The sequence below is a fragment of the Dysidea avara genome, chromosome 5 (genome assembly GCF_963678975.1).
Source record: "Dysidea avara chromosome 5, odDysAvar1.4, whole genome shotgun sequence".
Lineage (NCBI taxonomy): Eukaryota > Metazoa > Porifera > Demospongiae > Dictyoceratida > Dysideidae > Dysidea > Dysidea avara.
Window position 1 is genome coordinate 34,266,309 of NC_089276.1, and position 11,108 is coordinate 34,277,416.

Genomic DNA, 11,108 nt, shown 5'->3' on the forward strand with positions numbered 1-11,108 from the left:
CAGGCTGGTTGGGACCAAAATGTTTGTCTTTATTATGGAGGTTTTTTTCTATTGTGTCCTTAATTCGGGGAGTTTGTTAAGAGAGGTTCCACTGTATGTGCTAGTTAGCTATAGTGTTTTTACCCCTAATGTTTACAGCAGCTTATCCAGGGGCTATCAAAGGGGATGCACCAGTATATGGAGTAGGGATCTGTGCCCCCCAGAAGCTAAAGCATTTTGTGGGACAAAATATCTTGAATGGTTTAGATCACACTGCTTTTTATGTGGACTATACATTGATCAAGAGTTGTATAGAGTGCCAATCATGCCAGTAGATTATTATTATAGACCTAAAGAATGGCATACACAAGATCGCATGCATTTTATTTACAAGATATCCTTAGCAGGCTAAATGTACCAATGTAACTGTAGATGTTAGGTGACTGTTCTATTAGAGTATTGGCTGACTGCTCTATTAGAGTATTTCGATCTTGTATAACACATATGCATACTAGTAATTATAAGGTCACCTCGAAGGCCCGGTACAGTGGAACGGGGAGTTATAGGTCGGCACAGTGGGGCGCTTTGTGCCTAGCCTTACGTCTTCTCTAAGATCTATGATCGAGTCTATGATAAAGCCAGTGGGGGCAGAGGGGGACCAACTGTGGCGGCGTAAGTTGTCCGGGGGGGACAAGTTGCACTGCTGCAAGTAGTCCGGGGGGACCAAGTATGCGGGTTGCTGCAACTGGTCCGGGGGACCGATTTTGGGGGGACCGATTTTGGGGGGACCGGTTGTAGCATGACAGATCACAAGGCGCTTATAGAATACTAACATGATGCGTTTGTTACAGAGAAAGATGAATGGGTGTGTCGCATTTCGAGTGACAGGGAGTGAGCGTTCAGTCTTCTACAATAGTGAGTTGAGTGTTTTATATACGCATTGTTGTCGTATACAATTATTGTAGTCTCGCGTAGCCGGATTCAGGTTGGCAAGATTTTTTTCCTTCACGAATCCCGACCCATACAAAAGAAGAATATAGTGGTCTGGCTACGCGAGACTAAGGTAAGCAAGGGGTTTCCGGACAGCTGCGTATTCCGGACACTCCGTTAAGTCCGTTATAATCGGGATAATAATCCGCTACTGAAGGATGGAATGGAAACCAATCAGGCTATGGTTTGAGTACCTAAGTACCCCACTTGTGTGCTATAAAATACTTGAGTTTTATCTCGATAGCTTCAAGGATTGCTGAGATTTGTTACTATTTGTTTTCATGTGTAGAATATTTGTGTGTAAAATACTTTCTATAGTTAACAGTAGATTGAGGGGGCATCATTCGTAATTCTAAATGACCATATGCACCACAAGTTGTCAGTCACACTATACAGTAAATGGATATATAATTTAGAGATAGTACAACTGGATTCCCGACCCCATTGCCTGCATCGTGTTAACTTGAATGTGTAATCAACACAACCAGCAGCCCAGAGAAGCCTGCAGCAAGGATCCGCTGCTAAAGTATGCTGTTTCTTTGTTCAGGCAAGGGTTAGTACAGATTTACAGGCGGTAGATCAAATATCGTATCTTCGAAAATATTGCAAGGTCAAGGTCAAGAGCAGCATAACACTATTGGCTACTGCTAAAAAATCGCTGCCAGAAACAAAGTAACCAGTCAAACATAACGCTATCAGTCTCTGCTGGGCCACAGCACTTAGTGGAGTACAGCAATTACCATAGAATTTCAGGTACGCCTACTTTACTGGTGTCCGGAAACTCCAACCACATACATTTTTTAGCATTTTCTCAAATTGCAAGTTTAGACCATTCTTTCTCCTAGCATCCTACACTTTATTACTCACAATTTATACCACTGATAGCCTATTTCATTAGTTACAATTCAGGACCAAGCATATTAGAATCTGTTCTTGATTCAAACCTCTAGAAAGTTAGATTTGAAGTGTAGCAGTATTTCCCAAGCAGCCAGAAAATCATTTACCCATGCCTGTGTCAATGACATGTGCTAGCTAGTACCGTACTTACTAGCCTGACTCTTTACCATCAACTTCAACAGTACAAATTTTCCGAATGTTTCACACGTTAATAACAGATTGAGAATGGCAGAGAATGGGACTTGTGTTGATGCACATCTCAAGTTTACAATGGCGGATCCAGGATGGGACATTTGGGGCAAATGCCCCCCCCTTCCTTCCCTCCACTGCCTTTTCCTAGTAGGAAGAATTAGCTAGCTATAGCTATCACTTTGATAATGCCAGTTAGGCCAATATCAATTTATTACTATTTTTTAGCTAGACATATTACCTCTCTACTACAAAAACTGTCACCCAGCATCTTCGTGCGTATTAAGCGCCTCTATAAATAATTATCGTGTGACTGGTGTTTTAGCTTTTGTAACACCTTTAAAGATTTCACAACCTCTGCAATGGCCTAAATGGCACAATTCAACAATGAAACACTGCTGAGAGGTGATTATTTGCTGCTATGTGTATATCAACTATAACAGATTGCAGCTTGTAGTTGATTCCCCTATTTAATGGTGTGAATCTGAACTTTTCTGTGCCCCTCCCCTTGCCAGCTCCTGGATCCGCCCCTGGTTTATACCAATAGCTACTTGAAGAGATTCACTGCTAGTATTAGGCTGGATGCCATGCACTAAATAACATCAGAGTCCACTTATTCAATAACCTAGTCTTCAAATGCAAAAATAAATTTGCATGTGGCTCTAAAATTACCGTGTAGTCGGGTGACAGGAAACAAGGAATCTATAATCGGTGGCCTTAAGGTCCCTTAACATGTACAGTGACCTGGAAAATCAGTACACCTTTCTAATCAGGGAATTTTTGCAGTACTGGGAATCAGCGTTTTAAGTAGGCCAGGTCATTTGGGTCACATTTTGTGCGGTCAAGTGGGTCTTATCCACTTCACTGAATACCGTCACTGTATAGCCTCAGGCCTAAATATTTCGAGGGGGGAAATTTTTGCTGATTTTGCAGTTTTGGGGATTACCAGCGAAAATTTTATCCTTGAAATATTTAGACCTCCTTATGTGACTGTCTCTGGGAAAACCGGTCTTATTGCCCATTTAAAAGTATCAAGAAATGTCGGTTTTAAATATTCAGAGTGTTGTAACTGGGCAATAGTGGTAGCTACGCATACCAAATTTTCACATGTTTCACAACAATTTCTTATCTTCCTGATCATCCACTGAAAAAGTAGTCAACAGCTAAGTTTCCCATCATTTTAGATGGTTTTTAAACCAAGGTTGTCTGTATCAGGCGAGCTCCAGAAGGGTGGAAGGTGTGCAAGATGGTGTTCAAAAATTGAAAAGAAATGAGTTGGGATGAATTAGGCCAAGTTATGGGCCATTCAGACCTCAGAACTGGCTAAACTGAAAGGAAATTTACAGCACAGGTCGTCCAGCACCACGGAGCTGTACAGCCACACACAGCCATCTTCTGGTTAGCCAGGACTCCATCAAGACCCCAGACCACTCGTACGGCTCACCATTGTGCTTTTTAAAAGCAGCCAGCAAAAGCAGACCACTTTAGTTTTGTCAACTGGGCAGTGAAACTTGATAGTGCATTCATTAAGCTTTGTGTTTGTGAGAAAAAATCAAACTTCCTGTCTTGGGCGATAAGAACGGTTTTCGTAGATCCAGTCACATATAGTCCAATACAGTTCAGAGTGTTTTCAAATCCACAAAATTATATTTTAGCAACATTGCTCAACCTTGAAAATTTTGCTCCTCAAAACATTTAGGCTATGCGGCATCTGGGTCTGACCCGGATGAGATGACATGTGACTATAATAGGGTCTGCAAACCGAAAATCAACTTTTTCAAATTGATCTTTCTACCAATGTGGGATGTCCATCCTAGCATATCATTGCTAGATCCACCATGAAACCGGATGCACAATTATTATTTTCCTAAAAATACTGCTTTTTGTACTGTATAGTCAAAAAACTTTGGCAATAAAAAAGTGTGGCAAAACCCCTCTGTTATAAAAATTGGCACGAAAAAATTTTGGTGATTGAAATAATGTTTCCCAAGTTTTTACTATACGGTATGTAAGGATAACGGCAAGGTGTCAACTCATCAGTTAAGTAGAGTGATAAGTATTTAGGTAGCTAGTGGTAGTAGTACTTTGTAATTTTTATGGTTTTGTATTTTGTGTTGCTATAGCTACTGATCTAACAACATGCTAGCAAAAGCGTGCTACACTATCTACTGGCCAGTTCTGTGGGTGCTTGTTGTAACTTAAGTGACATTTGTTCATTGGCTGCTTTGATTATTCCTGGTGGTATTTTGCTGCCTAACGGTCCATGCGGAGTGGGCAAAACAATGTATTTTTTCTTATCTTTGGCGGGTACCAGCTTAAAGTATTGAAGAATCAACTTTATCTCAAGTTCATTCTCAACTCAATGTCAACTCAACCTGGTCACTCAATGTGTTCATGTGATCATCTAAAATAATTGGTGAAAAAACTTTGGTGAATTGAACACTATTCACCAAATTTGCCAAAGTTTTTACTATACAGTATCTCACTAGATGCAAAATTTATTTTTTAAATTTTGCGTCCCACACCAAGGACTGGATGAAACTTGCTACTTAGCCAGATCCTATCTAAAGTTGTTGTTAGGGGTGCGGTAATTATGTGCACAATGCCAGAATCATTATTCTAGCATTACGTTTTGAAAGAATTATTAAAGATTTCATAAATGAACAATTGATATACTCTAATAGAACAGTCACCAGATCGAGATACTCTAATAGAACATTCACCTACATATATTCTAATAAATCAGTCAATCCTATTTTTTGTTTAGAGCAATGAAATATCTTGTTTATGTGCAATAATTAACCAGAGAATTTTAAATAAACAGTTAATTCTACATTTCTATTTCAATTTATTTGAATAATTTTGAAAATATTGCATAAATATTGGAGCACATTACTAGCTTTTTCCAGGAAATTCTGAATAGAATAATGCAAAGAATCATGAGCATAACTACCTCAGCCATAGTTGTTGTAGTCAATTTCAGATTGCATAATTTTCTTGGACATGTGCTCCCATATCCCCTAGTTACATGCAACAAAAGTTTGGAAACCAGTCACCCTGGGGCCACCCTTGTACTGTCATGTGTAACCACACCATAATTTATAACACTGTTGTTGTTGTTGTTGTTTGTTCTCCATAATAGGTCTAACTGAAAGATGGCTCAAAGTGATAACAAAGGACTACAACAGTTTAGTACACCAGAGAAAGGTATATGTGTAATGCGTCATGCCGTCTATGGATATAATCCTTTTGGCTTGGAAAATTCATACCGTATACCCAGAAATTTTCACAGTATGTATATTTCACGGTTATGTCCTTAGTCAGGATTTTCACGTTTTAAATTTCACGGATGCCTCTTAGCTCAAAATTTTTGCACTTTAAATTCCATGGATTATTGTTGCTTGATTTGAAAATTTTTGATCTCAACCACACAGCTACTGCATTGATATTTACTTCTACCATCGTCAAGCGCATCTAAACAAAGTAACACAGTAGTGGCAATTTCTCTACGAGGCATACCTGCCAGTAGTCTATAGTCTTGCAGTAGGCCATCTTCGTTTGTGAGTAACGCCCACTTTAAAATTGGGAATGTGTGATACTGTTTGTAAGCATATGTGTGGAGTCCACGTATGCCTACAATACTATCACACACCAGGAGCCACACTAATTTATTAGTAAGGTGAGTTTGAAGTTTGTAAGACACGCATAAATTTTCACGTGATAAAATTTCACATTAGCTTTACTAACCATGAAAACTGTGAAAATTATGTACTGCAAAAATTTCCGGGTATACAGTAATTTAATTATCATCACCACCCACATAGTATTTTAAGATTGCTCCAAATTTTGATTTTATCACATGATATCTTGATTTATAGATGGTTGTGTGTGCTAAAGTTCTCATGCAATTTGGATTTCACTTTGTAGAATGAAGATGCTAGTACAACACTGTAATAAAACAGTCAAGAGTCAGACAGTATGCATTTATTAGCATGTTTGAGAATTTGTTAGCATATTAAACTATGGAACTTAATTCAATAAAAATAGATTGATACTCCTTAGTAGAGCAGTCAGTGGGAAATACAAACTGCAATAGAGCACTCAAATGCATTGTACATACATAGTTCCTTATATTATAACACAGTCACTCTGTAGTGAAATACTCTAATAGAGCATTCATCAATTGAAAAACATAATTATAAGAAATGTTACTAACCTAAAAGCATAATGGGAACACTGCAGAGCATAATAGGTGAAAAATTTGAGAAATTCCTGGGCAAAATATTTGCACATATGACTCAGGTCAAGTTAGTAGGCAAATTTGGTTGAAATTCAGCTCACTAAGTACTGCACATTAAGTTTCATAATGAAACACAAAAACTTCCTACACGCCCACCCTCATGATGCCTTTGATGAAAAACTGTTAACCAAACTTGCCTGTATTTGTTTTAATGTTGTTTGTGTGTGCCTGTAGGTGCATATAAATAGGGAGTTTAATTGATAATGCAATATTTGATGACTTGTTTATTATATACGCTCAGGGAAAGCAATTCCACTACTAAGAGATCTCCTAAACCACATCACTCCAAACTATGCTTCTTTTTGGAAAGTGATAGGGACACAACTGGGTCTACCAAGTGGAACACTTGACATCATAGAACATGACAACCACCACAAAGCTGTTCCCTGTTGTAATGCCATGTTGAAGAAGTGGCTTGAAGTGGACAACACTGCCACTTGGAATAAGCTACTAAGTGTCATCCAGTCACCTGCTGTGTCCAGCAGTCAACATCCTGAGAAAGGTGACAGTGTATTTATTATATACTTATATCTAATCACATTGTATTGTTACAGTTGTGACTACTAAACATGAAGTATCTGATAACAAGGTTACTGTCACTGATAAAGGTACAGTGTATGGTGTACTCCACATCAGCTGCTACACCTTGTTGTTTATCCTGTAGAAGCTGAGGCTGTCTATTTGCTATCTATTAGGGTGGCAATCTTCAATGTACAGACAGGGCATATGGTTGATGAGGATACATGGCCACCAGATAAACTGTACGAGTTCACACCACTCCTCCTCATTCATCATGAGGGACAACGCAACACGGACCAAACTGTTGAAGTTGCTAAACTAATCCAAAAAGGTGACATTACCTCACTAGCCACTAAAGATAACACTCACACACACAATTCTGAGCTACATGGTCATACATCACATGAACAGAAAGTTACCAAAGAGATGATGGATATTTTGGCTCCACTAGACACCAAAGATGAGCCACAATTTATAATGATTGATGGTGCACCCGGTATTGGTAAATCTGTGTTGTTACGTGAAATAGCTTTTATGTGGGGTAAGCAACACATTTTAAAAGGCTTCAAGTTAGTCCTACTGCTCTGCCTGCGTGATCCTAATGTTCAACAAGCCACATCAGTTAACCATCTCCTGCAACTATTCTGTGAAGGAGATGAGAGGGCAACAGAAATTACCAATCCATGTAGTGATTACCTTTTTAAAACTGGTGGAAAAGAAGTGGTAGTCCTTCTTGATGGTTATGATGAACTGCCAGTAAAGCTACAAGCAAACAGCTTGATTGCTAAAATTCTTAACCGTCGAGTGTTACCTAATTGTGGCTTGATTGTATCATCTCGTCCACATGCTTCAGTGACCCTACGAAAACAAGCCACCATCACAGTCAATATCTTAGGTTTCACTGATGATGAACAGCATCATTATATTGAACACTCTTTGAAGGGACAACCTCAATGTGTTGAAAAGCTTATTCACTATTTGGAAGACCACCCAATAATCAGTAACCTATGTCTGGTACCTTTTAATATAGTAATCTTACTATTCTTGTATAAAATGGGTATTCCCCTTCCCAGTGATACTAGCAAGTTATACCATCACTTCATTTGTCTTACCATCTGTCGACATCTTGCCAAATCTGGCCACATTCTTGAAAACATCACAATCACTGATTTAGACCACCTGCCAGAGCCATGCAGTAAAATAGTTAAACAACTTTCCAAGTTAGCATTACAAGCACTTAATAACAACCAACTAGTGTTTACCTATGATGACATCAAAGTGACATGTCCTGATGTCATAGCTACTCCAGAGCCAATTAATGGTTATGGGCTGTTACATGCTGCACAACATTTTGGTCTTACTGGGAAAACAATGACATTTAATTTCCTCCATCTTACCATCCAGGAATATCTTGCAGCTCACTACATCATCACTTACTTTTCACCAGATGAAGAGCTTTGTCTGCTTCAAAACAAATTCTGGAGTGATGTTCATGCTAACATGTTCACCATCTATGTTGCGCTGACTAAGGGACAGAGATCTGCTTTCAAGCAATTCCTTTGTGGTGGGAATGACGAGATCAACATTGCTGATGAATTTCTTAAAAATTGATTAAAATGTCTTCTCCTTTTTCGCTGTTTTCATGAAGCTTCTGACAGGAAAATGTGTGAATCCATTGAAAAAGCAGCAGTGTTTAATGACAAAGTAATCAATCTCAGTACAATTAAACTGTCAACTTGTGACATTGAGTGTTTGTGCCTCTTCCTTACCTCCTCTTCCCACAAACAGTGGGTGAAGGTTCACTTATATGGCTGCTATATCCAAGATCGTGGTCTCCACATTATTCATAAATACATCAATGAGAGTGGCATTACTATCACCGAATTGAGGTTGAGCATTAATGGCCTCACCCAAATATCCTCCTCTTTCATCAGCAATATTGTCCTCAGTTGTAAAGTAGAGACAGTGGTGATCAATGGTAACCCCACTATTGGTGATAATGAAGAACTGTACACCATGTTGTCCCATCCTTCCTCTGTAGTAGACTTACTGGCTATGGACAATGTTGCATTATCTTCCACTTCATGTAGAGCATTATTTGCTGCTGTGAAGGATTCTACCAAGTTGAAGATTCTTACCATTAATCACAATAACATCACTGATGATGTGGCTGATGATATAGCTAATGCTCTAGCTGTCAACAAATCTCTACACACACTAGATATGTATAACCCCATTAGTGGGGAAAGTATGCAACTAATACTACAAGCCTTAAGAGCTAACAAAATTTTAGATGCTCTAACACTTCCTAGTTGCCCTCCAGCAATTAAAGAGAAGCTTGTATCATTAAAAGATGAAATTAACGATATGAGAACAAAACAAAGAATTACACAACACCTGAAAGTTAGATTTATCTAGCAAACATTTTTGTAATAGCACACTTGAGTTGATATAATGTAACAACTTTGATTAACTGTATACATTTATTATATCCCATAAATATATATATACATGTATTGTATCTCAAAAGAATTAAATTTATAATTCAGAAGAATGTACCTGATCAATGTCTTAATTGTATTATAGGTTATTATACCATGTGATATCTTTACCACTGCATAGTAAAGAAGAAAGGGAGGTGGGGCTGCATGCGGATAATTATGTAGGGTTGGGCAATAGTGGATTTTTCAATGTTCAAACAATAATATAAGACACTGTTCTTGATAGATGAAAGCACAAAAATAGTGAAAATTCACCTATTTTCTATTTTTTACCTTCAAAGAGATATGCAAGGAGAGATGTTACTTATGGATGTTTTTACTACGAGATCAGCCTAGCTTTTTACACTAATTTTTGCTCCCATATAATTATTATTTTAAAAACCATTTTGCGGTAATATCTAAATGTTTTTACATGTTAATTACTGTCCAATAGTAACTTTTCAAACAATAGGGGATACTGATAGGGATACTATTCTGATATGTTCATGAAGTGGCCTTATAAGAGAACATAATAAGAAATAATACATACGATGAATAGTTTTACTGCAAAATAAACTCTTTCTAGATCAGGATTGGGGGCATGCCAGAGTTTCACAAATTTCTTAGTTCCATATGAGTATTTTAATTGTTTTACAAATTACATACTGTACATACCAGCATGCAACCCCACCCCCTTTCCCTTGTTACTATGTGGTAAAGATCTCACATGATATAATCCAGTGTCCAGAGATATGAATATGTCATATCAACTATAGTGTTGGTAGTTGGTCATGTTGTGTATAATAACAAGAGTTAATAATAGTAGGGAGGGAGAGTGTCTAACGCTCAATAGGCCTGTATAAAATGAGCGCGTAGAGCACCCCGCTTATTATCGTATATCTTTGTAATTTCCTATAGTGTTGATGACCGCAATAAACACGTTATGTCACATTTTGTATGGCCTTGCAAAATCGATAGTTGGTGAGAAAGCAGTGATGCGAAGATGGCTACTCCAGTGAGTGATGGAAGAACCAGAGAGAAATCGTTCATAACTTTCATCTGGCGCTTTTTCTTAGGTTGGGATTCTTCAGGCTGTGTTTCATCGGCGCCGCTTCTTTTCCTTGCCATTGCTTTCGTCTGACACTTCTTCTTGGTTACTTCCAGCTCATCACTCCTCGACCGACGCTTCTTCTTGGGCCTTACCTCGGGACGTGGCTGAACGGTAGATTCGTGATGCAATTCTACCTGTGCTTCCGAGTGTGCTTCATCTCAGCTTTCCTCATTCAGGATCTTCTCTGACGCTTCTTCTTGCTATGCTGAACTGTTTCTGCTTCAATTTTGGCCAGTACCGAGGGCTGTTCATCGTAAATCGACATGTTTGATTGCACACGCTGCCTCGCACGTTGCTCATGAGACTGATTCGTGAACAGCTAGTAGTATCGATAATGTCCTTCTGCGGCTTGCCTCATTTCACATCTCCCTTCATGCAATCAACACGTCTGGCTAAGAAGCCAGATTGTCTTACGCGCTCATTTTATACAGGCCTATTGAGCGTTAGACACTCTCCCTCCCTACTATTATTAACTCTTGATAATAATAATTATCATATTTGTCAGGTTGCTTGCAAAAACATAACAAAACACATTTACACTTATACATGATAATCATGTCCTGGTGAATATTTGTGTATCATTACCTGTGCAACACATTTTGCTGGTGAGTTGCCAAGAACTGGTCTGAAAGGTACAATAGAT

The 11,108-nt window shown here is 38.5% G+C and overlaps 2 protein-coding genes across 2 annotated transcripts; both read left to right on the forward strand.

Moving 5' to 3' along the window:
* The first annotated feature begins 812 nt into the window (after positions 1 to 812).
* LOC136256662 (protein NLRC3-like) lies at positions 813 to 9,437 on the forward strand. The gene is made up of 5 exons (XM_066049642.1): positions 813 to 894; positions 5,198 to 5,262; positions 6,597 to 6,857; positions 6,910 to 6,963; positions 7,020 to 9,437. The coding sequence occupies exons 2-5, from the start codon at positions 5,211 to 5,213 to the stop codon at positions 8,483 to 8,485; spliced, it is 1,833 nt and encodes a 610-aa protein (XP_065905714.1). The 5' UTR covers positions 813 to 894; positions 5,198 to 5,210; the 3' UTR covers positions 8,486 to 9,437.
* Positions 8,537 to 9,292, forward strand: LOC136255218 (nucleotide-binding oligomerization domain-containing protein 1-like). Its single transcript, XM_066047943.1, has one exon. The coding sequence runs from the start codon at positions 8,537 to 8,539 to the stop codon at positions 9,290 to 9,292; it is 756 nt and encodes a 251-aa protein (XP_065904015.1).
* Positions 9,438 to 11,108: the final 1,671 nt, after the last annotated feature.